This window comes from Phaethon aethereus (genome assembly GCF_964289735.1).
Source record: "Phaethon aethereus genome assembly, chromosome: 1".
Lineage (NCBI taxonomy): Eukaryota > Metazoa > Chordata > Aves > Phaethontiformes > Phaethontidae > Phaethon > Phaethon aethereus.
Window position 1 is genome coordinate 139,599,224 of NC_138575.1, and position 22,262 is coordinate 139,621,485.

Genomic DNA, 22,262 nt, shown 5'->3' on the forward strand with positions numbered 1-22,262 from the left:
AAGTCAGTGGTAAAATCCCATTGACTTACTGGAATAGAAACAGCTGAGTGGGATGAACAGTGGAGGACAGCACTGCTCAGCCAGGCCACAGGCAGCCAAACCCATGTTCTGTGTGCAATTTGAACTCTCTCTAGAGGAAAGAAGATACACAAGCGTTCTCCCCTGGTTACCGAGGATAAACGAAAATATGGACTCAAGAAAATGAATGCTGTATTTATAGTCAAAACTTATGAATCCCTTTTAATAAGTGTACATCATCAAACAGCCACAAAAATGAAATCAGACTATATAAATGGCTGGCTGCTGGAAGAGGACTCTTAGTAAATGACTAGCATTTATTGTATTAAATGGCATTTTTTCTTACAGCACTTTCTGAGATAGAAGAGAAAAAGGATACTGCACCTTTCATGTTCCTTGGACTCTGTGTCATTCTTTTTGCTTGAATTACACAACTGGTCTACATTTGGTGGCCATTTTAGGCTTTTAAAACTGTTCAACATAAAAAATATTTTTCTTCCAAAAATACACTGGGTTCTTTCTGTTAAAAGTCATCTTTCTCCTGTAAAAATCTTCCCCAGCACTGCATTCTTATATAAAGCACTTATTACACAATTTGCTGAAAGTGCCCTTGAGACGCTAAGATCTGAAGCATGGAGGATTTTTTTTTTCTTTTAAACGGAGAGAAAGAAAGGAAAAGGAAGAGAGAGGAGAGGAGAAGCAGTCTGTCAAAAATTTTCATTGTCATGTCCACCTGGCTGCATCTACTATGGGCATACAGGGAAAAAAGAAAAAAAAAAGGCAAGAAGAAAGAGGAGGAAAAAAAGGAAGGAGAAGTTGGGAGTGGAAGGGAGAAATAAAAGGAAAACAAAAGTTTCATCCTAAGCCTGGGATCCTCCAGGCTGTAATATTCCAGCTGATAGAAAAACCACTGAACAAAAAAAGTAGTCTAGAAAATAGAAAGTGTTGTGATTACAAAGTTGAGCATTTCATCAGTACAAACTGGTCTTTGAACGTCCTTTGGGAGAGCAACTGTAGTGTCCAAATTGGAAGGAAAAAATACAACACCGCATGGAGGAGGATTTTTTTTTCCCTTTTGGTTTATCACAGCATTTTTCTTTTTTTTTTATTAATTTTTTTTTGGCACAGCTTTTTTTTCCCAGCCATCAGAGCAAGTTCTCAGACGCAAACCAAACAGTGCAATGCCTAGCTGGTGGCTTCATGCTTCCAAGGCTGAATGTTCCAGATGGAAACCATTCCCTCCCCCTCTGAAGTGACTGTGTTTTTACTCCTTGATGAAGGTTACGGACAAAATACTAGACACCTGTGGCCAGGGAGAGCTGGTTTCACGGTACACTCTAACTTTGTTCAAGTTCGTACAGTTCTGGAGCTGTTAAGAATAGTTTTGAAGAGTGCTTCTCCCCACACATTCACTGCTGGTCCATTTGAAATTCCTTCTAAAACCTTTCACTTTTACTTCCGCAGATCTAGAACACAAACCTGGAGAGAAAAGACTCAGCATTAAGAACCATTTCTGAAGGTGACGTGGCAGTCCTAGTCATGTAAGTCGCAGTACAGAGGCTGAGCACCCAGCTGTATGTTACACTCCCCAGCTTCGAACCAGCCTGTCTCCAGTACCTGTTTACATGCACACAAGCAAGGGAACTAACTACCCGACATGGGAGAAAACCCAAGTGAAAACCATACATTTAACATCTAGCTGGGCTTTCACGCGATTACAAACAAACATTTTGGTGGCACATCCAGATAAGACTATGGGTTCTATTTAGTTGCTGTATTCAGATACAGTGTCCACTTCCATTTCTGAAATATATCCAAAATAGATGCAGAGGCCTGGCAGCCATGACACAGGACCTAGAGTGGACATGCACCCATATGGAGCAGCTGTTGGAAGCCAGGCATGGCACCATCGTGAACGGCACAACTAAGCTCAAGCAACTGAATCATGTCGTAGGTGTACCCTTTGTTAAAAACAGTTGAAAAATACTGCTCTAAAGTAGTTATGCCAGCCAGCCATGTAGAAAAGTTATTCTAAAAAGCTATAGTGTGTTATAACATGTGTGCGTCCTTCATAAGCTGATCATGCTAAAAATGACACTTTTAAAAAGTAACGATAACAGCAAAAATAGTAATGAATAATCGTATCTCTATGGCAATATTTCTCCTTTACAATGTGATGAAATCTTTGGGCATCATGCTGAAAACTTCCTCTTTTAGGAACTACTCAAGGGTAAACTTCTTCTGTGGGATGAGACTCAGAAAGCCCCAGGACAATTGCTTATTAGAGAGTTGATTGCTGTGACCTGACCTTCATTAAAAATTAACAGATGAGATAAATAATGATAGAAACAACACTACTGTTGTTCTTATCAAATATGTATTTAAAAGTCATTCCCATCTTCAGTAATATTCATGTATTCCACAAGCATTCTTCATTTCCAGTAGGAACACCACCTCCTAGTATCCAAAACCTTCCAAAGCAGGAGCAGTTTTAATATACTCCACAGAACTACTTATTTCTGTCTTGAGCTGTCCAGCCTTCAGCTCTGTCCAGAGATGGCAGTATGGCATGTATGTTTTTTTGCTCTCCAGAAGACTAATCTCCACCCAACATTTACAATGTGTAGAGCTCCTTACCGATCCGTCTGATGCGCTTGCTCCCACTTTGTCTCCTCTAGCATTCCAGCAGACTTCAAAGATGCCCCCGGTGCCTCGGTAGCTATGTACTAGAGTTCCACTCTACAAAGCAAAACAGCATGCAAACATTTGATACAGAAATTACCCTTCTTTTTCTCTGTCGCGTGACACTATGTTAAAAAAAAGAGAGTGGTGGTGAGGGCGGGCTATTCACATCACCCAACTATGGTCATCTCCATGAGGTCCTGGAGTTAGGAAAATGGTCTTTGACAATGAAGAGAAACAGGCTCCACCAGAAAGCAATTTAGAGTAGGACTCTCAGACATCTGTTTTTATCAGCGTTATAAGAGTAAAGGCCTGGTGAGTTAGGCTGAGGGGGTCTCGTCTAAAGTTTGTTGTTAACTCAACAGCTAACTGGTGGTGTTACTGTGAGGCATCACTGTCCAGAATCAAATCTGTGGAACTACGATGTCCCACTTTTCTCCAGAATGTCCCCACTCCCCAGCCTGTACATCCTTTGTATCTACCATCTCCTCATCGCAAAGTATAAGCCAGGTGCATCGGTCTCACAGCTGAACTCAGCTTGTTACTAAATAAAAGTATCACTTATTTCTAAGAATCAACCTGCACCTCTGCTTCACAAGGCTGACGGCACAATGTGACGCACCTATTTTCATGCACGCTAGTGTTTTAGCAGACGATGAAGCCTGAGCAGAAATGTCCTGGAGAGTCACCTCACTCTACCTGAGTGACTCAACTGTCGTACTGGGATTTGTATCAGCCAATACAATCAGGTTCACCTTGGCTGGCAGGTCATACGCTTACAGAAGCACATATATTTTCCATTTAAGCTTTTGTTATTAATGCGTCATCTAAACCAGATGTGCTTCACATGAAGCAAAACAGTACCTGAGTATTCCATATATGGACACATTTGTCAAAGGACCCACTGGCTAGATATTTTCCATCAGGACTAAAAGCTACACTGTAGACAGGCTCTTGATGTTTTGTTAACGTATGGATGCAAACTCCTCGGTCAACGTCCCACAGCCGAACAGTGGAATCAAACGAAGCACTGCAAGAAGCATTCAAACACAAGAACGTCTTAATTTGAGTGTTAATCAGTTTGTAGTTTGATACTGTAAATGTTTTAAGAGAATAACACAGGGTTTTTTCCCTTGGCTAGGCAAGAAATAACGTTTCAAACAGAAAAGCTAATATTCACTACAGCCTTAACAAGAACTGTATCTACAAAACTGAATTCTTCTATGTGGCACCTTTGAATTTATCTTGGGGTGCTGTACATACGATCAGATCAGTAGCCCTGAAATAGCCAAGCTCCTGCTTCTTGAGATTCTACCTGATATTATTCAGGAAGGTAAAGTATATATTGTCATTAGTAGGGTAAATGTTCCAGAGAAATCTTATTCCTAATGGACTTGCATTATTTAATGAATTAGCATTCTGTAATTCTCTAGAACTGTGGTTCTTTTCGCTTTGTTTCAGTGCTGTTTTTTGCTACAATCCATCTAAATCCCAAACTGTGGTCTTAGAAAAAGGCAAGGGAAATAACTGGTATTAAACTAGCAACTCCAAGAACACAAAGTTCTTCCTCCCTGTCTGCTTCCAGACTAAGGAGTAAAATAAACAAAACATCTTTGCTACAACTCCTCTCCAAACTGAATACACCATGAACTGATGTGATAATCCCATGGTACTACCATCAACTGGCATTCTATCTCCTAAACTCAAAGAGGAATGTTGAACAGATTTTCAAGTGGAATTTTAAAGATTATCCAAGCTTTTCTCTGTTAGTTAACATGGCTATAAACATTGTCAGTATCTGCCCAGGGGAGTTGTGTGACCCTGGTTAGAACACATTCCAGCTGGCTGAATGGGCTGCCACCTGCCTCATTAAGCACTCTCATTCATAACAACGGATGCCGGATGTGAAGGTGCAATGCCAAATTTACAATCCTTTTGTCAAGACAGCTGACAAGTTAAATTTCACATGACTCTATTTTCCTTCTTTTTCCTTTTTCAAATACGATTCCTTTCCCTTTGTATCCATGCCTCGATTTACAAATGCAGGTACTTTTGACTGGAATTGTCCGCAGGAAGACTGACAGCAAGGTGACAGTAGAGTTACATGTCAGAAAGACGATCCTTCTTCTTGGTAGGCAATAGAAATATTTTTTACCTTGCTAACATGATGTTGGAGTTTGGGTTGCTGGTGCCTGGTCCTGTAGGACTCCATTTGATAGTATAAATCTCTTTGCTGTGAGCCTGAAGATCATGTACACAGGTATCTTGCTTCATACTCCAAATCTAAGTAAGAGTAATTATGAAAGGGAAAAATGGCAATGTTACTGATCTCTTCTCAGCTGAATTATTTCAGTTCTATGTTATTCTTACCATTTGTTTATTTAAGATCTCTACACACATGCATACACATAAACATAACCTAACTGAAGTTTATTAACGCAGCAGTTTGGCACCTACAGTGCACACACGTTAGAATAACCCTATTAAGGGAAAGAGCTACACATTTAGTAGTATTTATTCAATAGACAAGAAGAACTAAATAGTTGCTGTACTGCTCATAGGCTGTAACTGTTATTTGCATACGGAAGCTTAAGTAACTCCATTTAGAGACGTTTAACTGCAGTTTAAGTCACACGTTGCAACAGCAGTCATCTTAAAGAATGAAAATAAAGTTTCAATAACTGCTTAGGACCTAGAAATCGCCTCTTATGCCAGTCAAGAGACACATAAAATTTTCCTTTTCCTCCTGAATTCCATTTGTTTTCCTGATGTTTTTAATAGCACAGACAATGGAACAAGAGCAGCTGTTTATGTGGTATTACATGGCCGAATACTTCAGTGTGAGATAAAGAACTTGCTCAACAGAGATGACAGGTAATTTAGTACATCTCTTCTTCATCTAACCGAGAAAGCAAGATGAAGCTAATTCACAGCAGGGAAAATAACTCAAATTTGGTCAGTCAGTTTCAGAGAGATACTAAAAATGTAGTAATGATTTAACTCACTTGTTATAAGCCTGTACTAAGAGGGAAATCATGCGCTCTTATGCTGAATTTTCAGCAGCATACCTTAGTCTGCTTTTGAAAATGTTATGCAAAGCTTAGCCATGTTCTATGGCTAACAGGCAACATGTTCCAAGAAGTTGTAGGAAAATATTAAACAGTCCAAAGAAGAAATAAAAGAAGCCAGAGAGGGCTGATTTCCAAAGGAATAATAATAAAAATGATGGTAATAATAACAAAATAGCCTGAAGAGGATTTGCAGTGTTCATCACTAAAGATGTTTCAAAACAGGTGAGGCTGGGGAGAGCAAACTGTTAGCTCTTGTGCCAAATCCAGTGGTCAGAAATTTCAGCTGGCACACCACCACCGAGCCGCAGTGGTTTTTAAAACACAGCACACAACTGGGCACCAAAAAAATGTGCTACTACTAGGTGAGGATGTTTAAGCAAAGTAATACTGGTTACTACAATACTGCTTTGTGGCAGCACAACAGACAAGGTGCTCTCTTTCAGTCTCTTCTAGCCCTATTTTCTTTCAATTTCCAGTTTTGCGAGTAGTCTGGAATACTACATCTAGAATCCAAAGCGACGAAAACCCCAGTGGGTACATGGCAAAGACAGAGTAGAACTGAGCAGAAGTCAGGCTACCTGTGACGAGGAACCAGTGATAAGGCTGACGTTCACTTAGCTCTCATCTACAAGTCCTGTTGCTCTCAGTTTCAGGTCTTACACACAGGCTGTGTGCATGCCAGAAACGCCTCTCGCTTCAGCTGTGTCAATCAGCAGTGCAAAAAGGTATGCACCTTTATTAACACAACTATACTACGAGGAAACTGTATTACTGGTACAATTCTATCCATGAAACCAAATCTTTACTAGGATGTTTGCTTTTCTCAGGGAGCCAGCATAAAGCAACGGGCCAGCAGGAGGGCTTCACTGTTACAACACACGGCCATTCCTATGTGGACGCAGCCGCCATTCAATGTGGCTGGGAAAGGAGAATGAGGCTGCGAAGAGTTCGGGCTGGAAAAGCTCTATCACGAGCAGTATTTTTGCAGGCCCAGACTCCCTCTGTATTAGCATTAGTTTGCTGGTACAGCGCAATGGCCCAGGTGTGCTGGTAAAGCAGCCTACACTGCCTGCAAGCCAGAATCCAGATTCATTCCATCTCACTTCAGGCACCTAACAGAGGCATGTACATCAGCAGCGTAGCTGCCTCAGGCTTCCCATGCAGTGAATGGATAGAAAGAAGCATCTTCAGAGAGCAGATTTTTGGTGGGCTCTGAATATATATGTCGTGTCCCGTCGCTTCATCCAAAGCTATTAAGAAAAATCATCAAACGTCTCCAGTGAAATTATTTTCAGAAAAAGACTCCAAAGGGAAAATTCTTTATTTTTATATTCTTTTTTGAAGTGTAACCATTAGACTATGTCTTAGCATAGGGATTGTGCCTCTGTTGACAGGCAAGCAGGTGTGTGTGTGTGTATATATATGTGTGTATTTAAACTATGAGTATTCTGTGACAGTGACACATCAGTCACTTAACACTGATTTGGATAGGAGGTCTCAGTTTTCCCAGTGGCTGTTTCTCTGTGTTCAGTCTTTCACATTGACTTTAAGAAATATGGGACAAAATGAAACTATTGTTCATGCAGAGTTTTAAGTGCTATTGTACCAGCATTCTGGAGAAGATTAAAAAATAGCCATAGTTTTTGTCTTTACTTTTTTAACAGCAAGAATGGAAATTATATTACCTTTAATGTCATATCATCAGAGCAAGATGCTAGTAGCATGCCAGATGGGTCCCATTTGATTGCATTCACCTCATTCTGAAATGAAGAGTGATTTTATTAAGTAAATATTCCGGTTACTGCATAGTACTGGGCACCCAGCAGAGGGCACTCAAGGATTATGCATGCAACAAGTTCAACCACAAATTACAGCCCTGGTTGCTTTATGGGTGAGCAAAAGCAGTGCTGCTTCCATAACACGCTACTTGACAGTCATTTAGCAATGGTAACCATTTTGTGTTTGTGAACAGTACACACAATCAGTCTTCTGCTACATGTTCTGGCACAAAGTCTTTCATACCCTTTCTTCATATGCTAGGATAAATAAAACCTCAAACCAGACAGATCGATGAGACCGCATTTACTTTTAAAAATTGATATATTTCTTCGGTTAATATTCTGTAGATCTCAGAGATACAAATTTTCAGTAGGAAATACTGGTGGGGTGTAAAGTTGTGGGGAGTTTATAATTCTTTGTATTGCAGCTCTACAACAATGCCGGTCTCTCTAAAAAGAAGTGTACGTGTAAATGAAATCCAGGATGGAATGTTGAATCGTTTATGACGCTTTCCTCTATCAATCTTTCTAGCACTGTGTAATTAAGTAAGTCTTGTGTATCCCCATAGTAATGAGCGAGTTTCCTGCATTTTTTTGAGGGTCATACGTATGAGGGGAAAAAGCATTTCATAAAAAGGGAAAGATTGCTGGTGAAAATAAACCTGGAAAACATTTAAATTTTGCTTTGTCCATTTTACATGTTTCATTCATAATTAAAAGGAATTGTACAGCTATTTGAAGTAAAAATTTGGATCATGTGCAAAATGGTGCATTTCATATAATCACAAAAAGCACCAGCCTGTTGGTAGGAATGTACAACCTGTCATAAAGTATTAGTTTAATATCAGTTTAACCATAGACTAGATGAAGGTCTCCAAGTGCTCAATTTTTCCTCAGTGGGGAGACAGCAAGTTCTGGAAGTTAATATCTAAATTACTGGTCAGTATCTGATAGCAGTTTTCTCATGAATGAAAGATACAAAGACTAGCCTTTGATGGTCATAAAATACCACCAGGAAAAGAGGGGGGAAATACATCTTAAATAGATCTTATTAGATTAACTTGATTCTAAAACCGAACAATGGCTGGAGGTAAATTGTTATCTCCTTATTCAGAGTTCTCTTTTACTACAGGAAATTAAACCAGCAGAAAACAAAATCTTATTTATTATCGTGTCCTGAGTCTGCAGCTCATACTGCATATAAATAGTCTCACTGTTTAAGCTGCAGGTTTTGCCTCCTACAGTGATTTAGAACAGTTTATCCCTTCTCACAGGCAGTGAATCACTCCCAAGGAATAGGGTTTTAGGGAAGCAATGGGATGTAACAACTTCAGCACTAGAACACACCCTGCAAACACATCACCTGCCATCATCGTAACATGCTGCTGTGACTTTACCACTAACATTTTGGACTTCTTAAACTTACTGTGTGTCCTTGAAAGGTTTTAACAGGACGATCGCAGCCAAGTCTGCATACATGAATGCACATGTCAGTGCTGCAGGAGGCAAAAGTAGTGTTGTTCTGCCAGTCTACATCCAGAGCAGGAGCTGTGAAGTACAAACAGCAGAAGGAACATCAGGGAAGCCAGCAAAAAGCGAGCTATCCCAAATAATTTTCCTCCTGTCACCCATCTGGGTCAAAGGGACTAAAAGCTAGTTCTGGGCCTATCACCTACGACCAGTTACAGGGATGATAGGGACTGTCTGAAGGGCACAAATCATTTTTTCTCTTGCAGTGGATAATCTGGATGCTTTGCATGGCATCTATTTATGACAGTCTTTTGTGTTAAGTTACCTAAGAGGGGGCAAAACAATCTACCTCCACCCTCCCCGCTACACACGTCTCTCGGACCACCGCTACCATTCATTCCTCTGTAAGCCAGTTCAGCGAAGAACCTGGAAGAAAACTAATCCAGAAAAAACATGGATAATTTCAGCTGTGTTAGAAAAAACGTTCCGGTGAATGCCAGACACAACACACGGGAGGGGGAAGCAGCAGATGGACATCTTCCTTCCACCGATACAAACCTATTGTTCTGTGCAGACGCGTGGATTAGTAACACCTACGTTCAGTTTAATTTAGTTGGGGATTGATTTAAGATAGAGACATTGATAAAGCTGATCTGAAATGAGAGGAAGAGTTTCTGTAGCAGGTTTGCCATTAACTAGGACTGAAGGAATGAAACTGTGTACATAGATAACACATGAACATGTAACTAATGCCTGTGTGCGAAACACCTGCTTTGCAAAAAGTGTGGGAAAAAAGAGAAAAAAAATCTTTTACAGCATGTCATTGCAGACTAAAAGCATGCACAGGAGTAGGAGGGAACTCCTGACATACAGCTGGCTTGTGTTTCTATGATGGCTGCTTGCTTTTTTGCTCAGGAAAGAGTTTAGCTGCCCTCCAGAGGATGACATCAGACTTGCTAAACTACAGAAATCTACATTCCCAGCACACTCCTGAGAGAAGCAAGTGTGTCAGAACGAGACCAGGATATAGGAAGCAAAGTTGAATCTCTTTCTGGCAACAACACAATGCAGGTTTAGCATTAAAACAAAACCAAGAAATGCCTTATTCAAATATATTCAGAGAAATACTTTTGTAATACAGAGGTGGAAAGATATCTGTTCTGCCAAGCCTATTACATTTAAATATGTTTTTTCCGTTATAATTTTTATGAGCTGCAAAATGAGACTGAACCACATCACCTGAATCATCAGGTAGCTCTAAATGAGAACTGAGGGATGAAATTTGTTTCAAATAAAATATATGTTAGAATAGTAATGAAAAAGCTCAATAATTCTCTGTGACTGGTAAGAAATTCCTACACTGCAGAAATAGAAAGGAAATCTCTGTAAGGAAGGCAGGTTACTTCTGAGTTTTTTCAATGATCTTGAGTGGGGATCAGGAAACAGTAAAGGATTTTGTCTCTTTAACTCCCTGTTTGTCTGTCTTTTTATGCTGCAAGCTTTGTATTACTGTTTCAGAGCAAACAAAAAATCTATCTTCATTACTAGCGATATGCCTTCAGGGCTAATATCTAGTATGATACGTATGAGTTGAAAAGTAATTTTCTGAGAGATATTGGCACCTAAAGCAATGGATTTGCACTGCAGCATAATTTGAATCATAGAGTGTTGATAATTAATACTGATTCATTTATTGGTGTATTTAATCATATGTTTACTGGGTAAGTAACTACATAAAATGGTCTGGAAAAAACAACCAAATGTGGTTTTTGATGCAAGTAATCGAATTGCCAAAGTGTCTCCAAAACCACAGGACACTAAGCCGATTGCATACAACCAATTAGAATGTCATCTAATAAAAGCAGCAACAAACCCTTAAGAAATGCAGCTAAAATAAATACCAGCAATAGAAGTCTTAGAATAATTGTCAGTTAATTTAAGCTTTTTCTGAACAAATTTAGGTATGATTCAGAATTAGAAGCTCAGAAGAAGACAGAGTTAAGTTTCTGCAGGGAGTGATTCAGAGCAACTTAGATGTCTATGAACTGGGTCATACAAATACCTCTTACGGTACCACTTAACCATTATTTGTTCCTGCGTGCCTAGCCATCAGTCTGTATCTATCAGTACATGTGAAAATTGGATTATTTCACTCAATTTTAAAGAAATAAACTTTGTGAATACATGCTTTGATCAAATGTCCTATGATGACTCATAGTTTTGCGAAGAATAATAAAACTCTAGAAGCTACTTATCCACATACTCATGTATTTGTCCATAAAACCTTAAAGTTACATGGGAACATCAATGATACAGAGGCCTTCAAGACCTAGACAAAGGAGTCCTCCTTACGTATTTTAAGATGACAGTTTAATCCATATGGGTGTAAACTAAACAAGTTGTTGTAAAGCAGTCGAGAGTAAAAAATTTATGTTATTCCCAGGCCAACTATCTCCAGACTTCAAAGAAGTATGCCACGCAAGTATGTGCTAAAGGAACTGCACTCTGTCTAGACTAGACTTTTAATTGTTAAAATGCCACCTTTAATCCTTGTGTAGACAAGATTTTCAGATTCCAGATATGGTAAGGAATTTGCCATTAGTTTGTTCTGGTGAATAAGTGATGCAAGGAGGACAAGGTGAGGTTTTTGTGGCTTTAGACTTATGTGAGGACAAAGACTACAGACGATTTTAAGAGGCTTTCTGTAGGACATATGCTTTTGGCCTATCAGCAATTTCCTTAATAACCAACTGCTTTACTTCCCTATGAAAACATATTTGAAACAATGAAAAAAAAAATTTAGCCCCTCCACATCTCCACTTCAGTTGTCTTTTATGGCCTGAAGACAAACAGCAAGCGTGCTAAGAATTTTTAAAAAATCAGTTAATGCAGATGGACTTCAGCATATTGCATTGGAAGATGTAGTTAAGTTTTCAACTTGCTATAAGGGAAATGGAATGATATGTCCTTGATGCACATCACTGCTAAGACAGCTACATGTCAGAGAACGTGATTCTCAAGGGGCAATCAAGTTCGAAATCCGCAACTACTTAGATAGTAATTCGGAATCGGAAGGTTTAAGAGTCTCATTAACATCACTATACAGCTCGAAGTTTGCTTTTATGGAACAGCTGTGACACATAAATACACACCACAGTGAGAAGAGGAGTGACAAAAATGCAGAGTATGGATCTGCTGTGTGTATGGACATACTCTTTGTCTTCTGTTCAATAACCATTTCAATTGCTACTGCACATAAATAACATCAGTGAGAATGTTAGAATGAGAACAACTAGAAATTGAGTTGAAAAGCACGTGCAAATTAATGTTCTAAAATTAGTAGTAAAGTAAGTGTTTTTAAACACCATTAAGCACCTTGTGAAAGCCTGCTGTATTTAAAAGTGGGTTAGTTACAGTGAACACACAGGAAGATGAACACTTCTAGCATCAGAATCTGGAATGTTCTGGTGGTTTTAAACTCAGTTTGACTACGCTCCTTAAAAATTCTTCACTGTGACAATTTATCCAGTTTGAATCATGAATTTAGACATGTAAGACATCTTGTAAGACATCTTACAAGTCTGGTCTGAGGTGAATTTAAGATTACGTCAATGATTGCCTGTTACGCAAGATTACTTAATACCTGTGACATCTCCTGCCTTCGTACAGCAGACCAGATCTACAAAGCACCATTCAAGTAAAGGTTTTGGCGCTGTGAGGTTTTGAAACTCAAGGTTGGCAATTGACTCCTGTTAATCAGAGAAAGCAAATACTGAAGAACTTCAACTCAAAATTAAAAGCTAAGAAATTCCTGAGGACCTTCATGCTGGCAGTGGTGAATGCAAGCTGCATGAGAGATCCGTCTGCTTCTGTCTCAAGTCAGCTTCATTGTAACAGGAGCAGAAAGGGTGGAAGAGATCCCAGACACCTCCACAGAAAAGTCTCTTCATAAATCACCACTTGATACTATGCAAAACAGAATCATTCAGCCAGCTAGAAATGGCTGGTCTATAAATCTTCCCCTACAGTCAGTTTGACTTTCAACACTGATTCTCAGAGAACCTAATTTTTCTGGAAAAAAGAACAAACCCACAAGCCATGATAGTCAGGAGAGTTAAAGCATAAAAACCTTGGTTCAAAATTTACTTCTCTCTGGCAGATAGATCTGTGCAAAAAGATAAATTAGATTGACAAAATTAAAAAGTGCATTTCATTTTACGAGTAAGAGTTATGGAGAAATTACCTGAATGGAAAGGAAACTGCTGTTTAGCTTCTCCTGTGTGAGCATCCCAAATTATTGTTGTCTGCATCCAAAGAAAAGGGGAAAAAAAGAAGATTAGTGACTGTTCAGCGCAGAGAAAACAAATCGACAGAGCCCTCACTGAGGAGCAATTCTAAAAGATGGACTGATAAAATTATTGACTGCAGAGAGCCTTGTGTGCTGAACAGCTGAAAAAGCAGAATGAACTCCCAAATATTACAGAATAATAATCTAAGTGCAGATAGAGAAGTATCACTCCTACAGAGGAGGAAACGTAACTACTAAGAACAGGCATATTTTCTCTGAATAATGCTAGAAGACAGCACTACAAATTTTTAATAAACATTTTGTAACAGCTGTTTCAGTTATCTCCTTCAAAGATGACTTTTTCCCCCTTTTTCAAAGATGCAAGTTGAATTCTATTGCAAAACTATGTAACACTCCATTTCTAACAATTAAATCACCAAGTGAAATGTTTATCTAGCAGCGGAGTACATATCACTTCTTGCCACTGTGGTGGGACAGACTAAAGTGTAATTTGCTTACTATAAGTTTAATCCATATTCACAGCACACATAAGCCACCCTCCTATAGAGCTCAATGCCACCTCCTGAGTGTATTGTCAGTTTATTGGGAGTACATGCTTCCAGAAAATAAATTAAAGATGCCTCATCTTGCCAATAATGGATCATCTAAAGAATCACTGCTGTTATTGGGAATGTAAATTTGCCAGAATAATGGAACTGCCATTGGGAGATAAGTGTAGCTGAATACGAGCCAGTATTAAAAGCAATAAAACTCTAATTTTCCATTTTCACAAGTATGTGGAAACATAGGGATTCACCTATAGCCTACAAATCAGATGTACAAGCCTGAGCTAGTTTCCCTAGACTCACTCTGTCAGCTGCTGGAGAGAAGCACTGTCAGTGCATCTCGCTGTAACACAGGCCACTTTTCTCTCCAAATTTTATGAAGAAAGCCAAGGATGACGTACACATCTAATTTTTGATCATGGAAAGTTAGGCAAGATGAATGCTGTGTACTTTCCAGTTTCAGTTTTAATGGATTTGTGCTCATAATCATCAGTCATCTGTTCATTTTAATCTCTAATATTCACTCAGCTGAAACGACCGTGCCTTCTCGATTATGAGTTCAGAACTACCATTTTTTGCATATTTGCATAGAAAGCCATATATATTTTATTGAAATACAAGTGTTACAATAATTAGATGAGCTAAAAGGTCAAGTATCTTTAAGATCACTTCCTTCCTGGAAATAGTTAGATGATAAAGCTATAAACATAACTAGCGGAAGCATTTCTTTCCTCAGCTGAGAAAAATTTAAGACGCAATTTTACACATGGGGCAAGTGTCATTTTTTTTTTTTGAAGTAAAATCTTTTACATAAAAATAGTACACATTTATGCAGCCTCAAAAATGTAATCAACATGCACTAAAACATATTAAAGAAAAATAAACTCTCCAGGATGCCCGGAGGAGAAGAAAATAATCTTATGGAATTCAGCAGCACAAGCTCCCTAAGTCAGCACATTTACATGTTAGAATAATGTATTTTAAAACTCACTTTATCAACACCAGCACTTAAAATATAATTCCCCTTTTTGTTCCATTTCAGGGCAAATATTGGACCTTTATGTTGACCTAAGGTGCTTGCAAGGTTACCTGGAATAAAGAAAAGGTTAATATTATAATTTGTTTATAAATTAGCCAAATTACAGTTCATTGCTGTTCAATGCTTAAGAAAAGTAAGTGCTGTTTGACTTACCATCTTCTGTCCATATTCTTGCAAAACCATCGTATGAGCCTGTTGCCAATAGTGTTCCATCACTCTGTTGGGATATATAAAAATGACAAAGGTCGATACTAGATGGAATCTGTTTCAATGAACATTTTTCTTTTCATTTCTTTTTAAGGTTTGTGCATTGTGATTTATGGGAAATGTGAGTCCACACATTGAGACAGATTATACTATGATTTAATCTAAAGGTTATTACTGCAGTCCGCAAAGAGGAAATAAAACCCTCTAACGTACTGTGAAATACCAGGCTACACCACCAGGTAAGAGTAATTTAATCAAAAGGATTAGAAAGCGAAAACAAGATATAACAAATTCTATGGGATTCTTTCAGATAACAAACAGATACTACTTCTTAGATGTAAAGAGCCTATAAAACACCAACAAATCATCTAAATCCTGACTAAATCTCAGCTGAGTGAAATTCAGGCACCTCTCCTTGAAAGAAGGACCCAAACACCTAAGCCACCTAACACTCACGGTTAACACCTCGAATGCTATCTACCACAAAGAAGCTGCTTCCTCCTTGTCCGAACACAGACTCACACACATGCTCAGAGGCACAGTACCATGATGGACAGCCTAAGAGAAGCTGGATTCATGGGTCTCATTTAAGAGAAAAAAAGTGTGGAAATCATAATCAGCATGTGTCCTCCTGGAAGGTGCCCTTCATTGAAGGGTATCTCCTGTGCAGCCAACAATGCTAGAGTTATTGGGCCAGAATGAGAATAATTAAAAAGGAACTCGTCTCTGTACCCTGGTGAGATAGGTACTGTTGGAGCTGGGCGTCTAGTCTTCAAACATTTCAGCACCTGGATTAGGAGATTCACCCCATTTATCTCCAGATGTCCGGAAGCTAGGAGTTAGTTTGAAAGAGTAACCCAGTCTCCCTCTCTAACTAACAGCATCACCCACCTCTGGAGTGTAATTCATGATCCCATTTGCTTTAGACTCTGCCCAGACCAGTATGAAGACACATGTCTCTGTTTCTACTGACTTAGAGGGAGCCTAGATGACTAGCTTAGATGGTTAAATTTAAGGGAGGTGAATCCTATGCTTGATACCAAAGGACATGATCTGAATATGGCCTCTAGAAATAACCTTTCTTATCATAACATAAATCACATAAACCAGAGAAGAACTAATTTAATATCACCAGTGTGAAGATTTCACAGTGAAACATGATTAATATTTTGGTTCTAAATAAACAATAAAGGCAGATGGCATTTCTAGCATCGTGAATAGAAAATTAGAGAAAGGCATAAAATAATCCTTTAAAACATACGTCCATTCCAACCCTTCAAAAACAGTGAGTCAGAGCAGTTGTAGATTTAACTTAAATGTATAACAATGTAGGGGGAAAAATATCAAAACCTAAGCCAACTTCAACTGTGATATACACTTATCTGGACCACTGATGAGAACAAAAGGCAGTAAGAGCAAAAAGAGAAAAGGGAAGGAAAGCTCAGGCACTGGATGTACAGTTTATCCAAATTTGTTGGTGGTAATTCATACTCTTTGGAAAACTTGAAGTAAGTTGGAAGGGCTTCAAGTGTTTAAGTTAGGAACACTTCCTTACATTAAGTACTAGAACAATGCATGTGAAGTAGTAACCAACAAAGTCTGGAAAGGCAAGGAACTACTACAGGAAATACTACAGGATGCCCTATATGTTTTGGACGACTTCTCTCATAACTGTTCTGCACCTCTGCATGTTTTCCTCTTTCAATTACTCTTTTCCTACTCCTCAATTCATTTTTCCCCCACTATTTTTCTTCACTGTGATATCCACAGGAAACAAGTCATGAACATTCTTAGGTTTTATCTTTATTTGCTTTGTTAACCTACCTTTACTTTCCATACTATTCACCAACTTCTTTCATTGTGTCAAATACAAAACGCATAGGGTAAGTGGATTTGTGCAGTGGCCTTATCTCTTACTTTTGTGAAGCACATAGCTCACCTGAAGGACAATAATACTGCAGTAAAGATTTAATCAAATCTTGGTCTCTGGCCAGGAACTGAGACTGTATGTAACTGCTGAGCATCCTTTCTGGTACTTAATTTTTAATCTGTTTTCCTACGAAAACAAGACTAATATGATAACTCTGTCTGTACTAATATCAGCAAAACAGACAGAATACAAGTGATCTCAAAATTAATTAAGGTTCCTGCAAGGTCTTATAAGTTCTTTTTACAATGCTCGGTGGCAGAACAGAGACATGAAGCAGGCTTAAAGCTGCCCAAAGACACTGCCCAGGCCCTGGGGATTCTTAACAATACCTGTCCTCTCTGCTGACTTCAGTCTTCTCCGTGCAGGACCATATTATCTAAGATAGAATGTTTTGCAGGATGAAAGTAAAAAAGGGATGAGGCAAGACAGTCCTACCCAGAAGGTGGGTAGGTGAAGAGAGAATGACTACACATGCTCCTACCAAGATAAAGATGATAATGTGAGCACATTTTGCTATGCACAGCATAATTCAAATAAGAGAGGGTCTCAACAGTCCTTTGCTGGTGCTTCTATCTCCTCACATGCCAAAATAAAGTAACTATGAGATGCAAATACGTTATTAATCAGGCTTCATTACTACATAGATTGCTTGTTTAATCTTAATTCTTAAATTTAGCTAAGTTTATTTTTATCCATGCTGCAAAAATAAGAGATATAAATACATCATTATTAAGCTTGAAGATGGCAACAGTCCTGGAAAATTATAGCATATAGGGGAAAGTTCAGTCTATTATAAGTATTTGAAACAAGAGGTCAGTAGGTTAGAACAGAACTTCTGGTCATCTCAGATATAAAAGATATGAAGCAGCAGCTGTAATTGCCTCTGAATTAAATTTAGACAGTTAAAACCCATACACAGTCTTAGAAGTTAGCTTACATTCCAGTCCAATGAAGTCACATCCTTATTGCTGGGGACATCGTGTCCTCCTTCTCTTATGCAGTGCCTCAAAACTAGTTGAGTGGAACCGCTGTTGCTGTTTTCATTGAGATTCCATATTCTGGCCGTTGAGTCTCCGGATCTATAAAAGCAATTGTGCAGAGATGAAAACTCCTCTTGGTGTCGACCCAGGAAACAAAGCAACAACCTCTATTTCTGTTTTCATTGAGAGAACATCACAGCCTTTAAAATGTTAATTTTTCTTTCCAATTCTGCCCTTCCTCCACTTCTGTACTTTTTAAAAAAATGCTTACACATATTTAAACTACAGGTTTTTGTCCTTGTCCACACAAAGACAAAATGACAAGCCTCCTGTAGAAAGCGTGCACAGTCCCGCGAGCTCCCAGTGGCTCGCTGCACCCCTGGTGTTCCCCCGGCGCTGCGCTACGCTCCCAAGACGGCGTGAGAGGACCCGCAGGGCCACCACCCGTGGAGGTGCGAGGGTTGCCTTGGTGGCAGCCCTGGGGAAGGGGACCTCCAGCAGCGTGACAAAGGCGTGCAGCGCCCGGTCCTGCCCCGCTGCCTCAGGCAGCTGCTGCAGGAGCGGGAGGGGAGCTTAAGGCTGCCTTTAATTTGGCCATGGCCCTTTCGTAAGGTACTTCTGTCCAGGATAGACCAGAACATAGCCTCTGACAGAAGCTGTTTGCAAAACAGCTTCTCGGCATTAAATCAAGCTACAGAACCTAAAGGTTAGGAAAACAGAAAGGTAATTTAAATTCATTTTTAAAATTCATCTTAATTTCAATTTTTTAAATTCATGTCTACGGCATCCTTTGCTGTCTGTACCTTGGCTGCTTAGCTCACGTTGTCTGAAAAAGTGGCAAAATAACTATTGACATAGTAGAGCAAGATAGAAACAGCATCAGGATTTTCATCCATTTTATAGACCAAATATTTTCTAGGGAGATGTTTTTATTGCAGGTTGAAATCCCGATTTTGTCTAGAAAAAGTTGTGAGGAGGAAGTGAAGTGCTTATTGTAATCTGCTTATAAATAATATATTTATTTTCACTTTGCATAAATCTTTCTTCCAATGAAAAATGTCTCTGAGGTCAAAAATCAATTTGCAATGGGGTAGAAGATATTACGCTTCCTAGTTTATTGGCATTTGTCTCTCGCTCCCCGCCGCCCCGCCCCCCCCCCCCCCGCTGGCTTTTTAAAAAATAATCAATAACAAAAACCCTCAAAACAATCCAAGTACCCTGGATTGCTTGTTTTGTCCAGAGGGTAATTTGCATTTACGTGCAGTAAGTAGAAACTTGGAGCAGAATTAGGATCTCTCTTATATTTCCAACAATTCATACAGTCTAGATGAAATTTCATTGTTGATATACCTGATGTGTTAGCTTTTCCTTTTTTTCAAGTACTGACTAAAAATTCCTTTCCTATACACTAACATGGAGAAAAAGACTAAAAACCTGAGATCCATTTTCGCTTTGATAAGCCGTGTTTTACTGTAAAGGAAATTCATCACAAGAGAATATTAAATTTTCTTCTGGTCTACTAATAAAACATTTTAATTATTTATATTAAAAGTACCGGGCAAATTTTAAACACTTCATACATCTTCGAGTGCAAATACTGACCAATCAAGTATCCAACTTGATTGATGTTTGTGTATTATTTTACCAATTATTTAGCCAAGTTTTACAGGAGTAACAGTTCAATTGTAAAAGCAAAAACCTCTCTGGCTCTATCAGTGGCTCTGAGCTCTGCTGGATCATGGCACGCCTGGGGAACGTGCCCCCATCTCCTCCAAACCCTTTGTGTCAGGCTGAGATGCGATGGCTGGCCAGGGCTTTGCCAGCCCCACCACAAGCTACTGTTGTACAGCCACGCCTTAATTTTTGGCACGTATCTTTCATGTTAGTGATTAAGAAATAATTTGAATCATGATAGTTTTTGTCACCATACAGAGCTGTGACTGTAATATAACTCCCTTACTCCTTCAGAGGTCTGGAAAACTGAGTAACAATTTTGCACACGACTAGAAAATTAACAAAGTTAATCATGAGGCTCAGAAGGAACATTTTTAGTTGTGATAATTTACAATAATGGGAACATAAGTCTTTCATAGGCTTGGGTTATTGGTTAACATGCTAAGTAGGAAATTCCTTCAGTGCTGGCTTCTCCACCACATAAGACCCCGGGCCAGCCCTGCCTTCATTGTAATAATTCAGTTTGTTATTGGACCCTGTGAATAAAGTACTCAGCCACTTGGCTATCAAACACTATCCTATTTGCTAGTTCTAAAAGGGTTATGTTTTGTTTTTTCAACAGTTTTATTTAGTCAGTTTTCTGGCAATGCTTGTGCAATCTTATTTTCCAGTATTTTAATTTTGTTTTTCCATTTTCTTCTTCCTAAGGCTACATAAGCTATTATGTGTCCCTGCAGAGAGGCTTTATAAGCCTACCAGTGTGTGGCAGGGGTATTTGTGTGTCTTCCCTTTTGTTGCTGGGGAAAAGAAAAAAAGAGTATTCCCTGCTCTGCAAAGTATACTGATTTCTGTTGAACGATTCAGTGAACCCTGCCTTATTAGAGGACCATAGTTCAAGCACAATTCAGAAGATATTTAATCTCCTTAGCCCACAGAAGCATTTCTATCTGCATGATAAAGCAGCTCATTGCAACATGCAAGTCATGAACACTTGAGTAATAGGTATACTGTTCTGCATTATGGTGAAGTACTGCCAAATTTTAGGAAGGCTAGTTCTGAAAGATTTTTATTTCATGCTCTCCAGCCCCAGTATAATCATGAATCGAGGTGGACGAACGTTTGCAGAATTTTATTTGTGACATATAAATTCTCCATCCTGTAACTGTCAGTACAGAGCTCAAAATAGCCGCCGTTGGGCAAAGAAATTTGCATGATGGTTGTTGAACCTTGGTATTTCTAATCTTCAATAATCACTGTTATTTTGATATGCAATATTGCTAATGTGTATTTAATACTTCTGGCTCAAAGAAGTTAGACATTTATTATTTTATTTTAAAAGAGATTATTAAAAGCATAAAGGGAAAGAAACGCCGCCTCATAATGTACACACCTAACTTTTCCTTAATAAAGCAGGTCTCTCAGCGTTAAGTGCTTACGCTTCCTAGGCAGTCTGGAGAGGGAAGTGCTCCAGAGGTATCCAAAGGGAGATGTCTGTCCCACTGATTCTATAACATTGCTCCCTGCAACAGGTTATTCAAACGGACCTCACCTAATAGCTGACCACTTTGCATTAATGGATCTGATGCAATAAGGAAACTGGTCCCAGTAAAGTCACCTGCTAATGAATAAGCACTTACAGTTAGTAGAATTAACACCTGGCACTGTCTGGGCTGAAATCACCCGCCTCAAACTGGTAATTTAAAAGGATTATTCAGAAACGTAATTCACAGTGGATCCTAAACAACAGATATGAGGAATACAGTAACTTGAAGCATTATATAAAACCCAGACATGATGACAGGAGATGGCCTAGAAACATCCTTTCTTGCTTCTGAGAGACACAGCCATAACTGAGAGATCTTGGGCAACAGCTTTTATGGCTCGTTATTCTGCTGACTAGGGAGAGTGAAGGTGCAGGAAGCACTCTGTAAGAGTCAAAGTTCCCCTGTGTGAAAGAGGCTGGTGTAGATTAGCAAAGGTAAGAGATGAAACCTACTGTCGGGTTTTTGGAATGAGGCCAGGTCCCTCTACTTCACAGCTACGAGAATTACTTGAAGGTCATGGCTGGATGCAACAGAACAGAGCATGCTCTTGGAAGCGGCAGCGCAACGTGCGCACAGAGCATCCTAAATTCAACTAGCAAAGCTTCTGGAGTTCAATGCTCTGGCAACCTTGTCATTCACAGTCCATCCACTTCCATACTGGGAAACTCGAGCATGTTCAGGAACACCCTGGGTCACTGGACCCCGCTCACCTATGCTGGCAAACTGGTAGGTTATTCCCTGGCCGCTCTGGCCTGCTGCCCTGGCGTTCCCTCTGAGTAACTCCTGGGCATGGCTTGGTGCTTATAACGGTCCAGAGACAATTCTCAATGTGCAGTTTGTTTGGCAGCCAGGATGGTTTACTAGCCCAGATACTGGCCGTTCTCTGCCAGTTGGCCTTGGTGCCTAGGAATATTCCCAGGCATGGTTAGTTTACTGATGTGGACATAGCTGTAACAGCTTTCTGCACTACCCAGGGAACATAACCATCTGTAACAATTTACATGTGTCATAAAGT

General features: G+C 39.3%; 1 protein-coding gene across 1 annotated transcript in view; it reads right to left on the reverse strand.

The window, feature by feature from the left end:
* Positions 1 to 540: 540 nt before the first annotated feature.
* TBL1X (transducin beta like 1 X-linked) overlaps positions 541 to 22,262 on the reverse strand; it is a gene marked incomplete at its 5' end in the record, with an annotated part of 52,982 nt that continues 31,260 nt past the window's right edge. The window contains 10 exons of the mRNA XM_082009804.1: positions 541 to 1,497; positions 2,656 to 2,757; positions 3,565 to 3,730; positions 4,856 to 4,983; positions 7,457 to 7,531; positions 8,976 to 9,097; positions 13,263 to 13,323; positions 14,865 to 14,962; positions 15,066 to 15,129; positions 17,987 to 18,128. Coding sequence (XP_081865930.1) covers positions 1,471 to 1,497; positions 2,656 to 2,757; positions 3,565 to 3,730; positions 4,856 to 4,983; positions 7,457 to 7,531; positions 8,976 to 9,097; positions 13,263 to 13,323; positions 14,865 to 14,962; positions 15,066 to 15,129; positions 17,987 to 18,128 — 985 coding nt within the window. The 3' untranslated portion in view covers positions 541 to 1,470. The remainder of the gene's footprint in view (positions 1,498 to 2,655; positions 2,758 to 3,564; positions 3,731 to 4,855; positions 4,984 to 7,456; positions 7,532 to 8,975; positions 9,098 to 13,262; positions 13,324 to 14,864; positions 14,963 to 15,065; positions 15,130 to 17,986; positions 18,129 to 22,262) is intronic.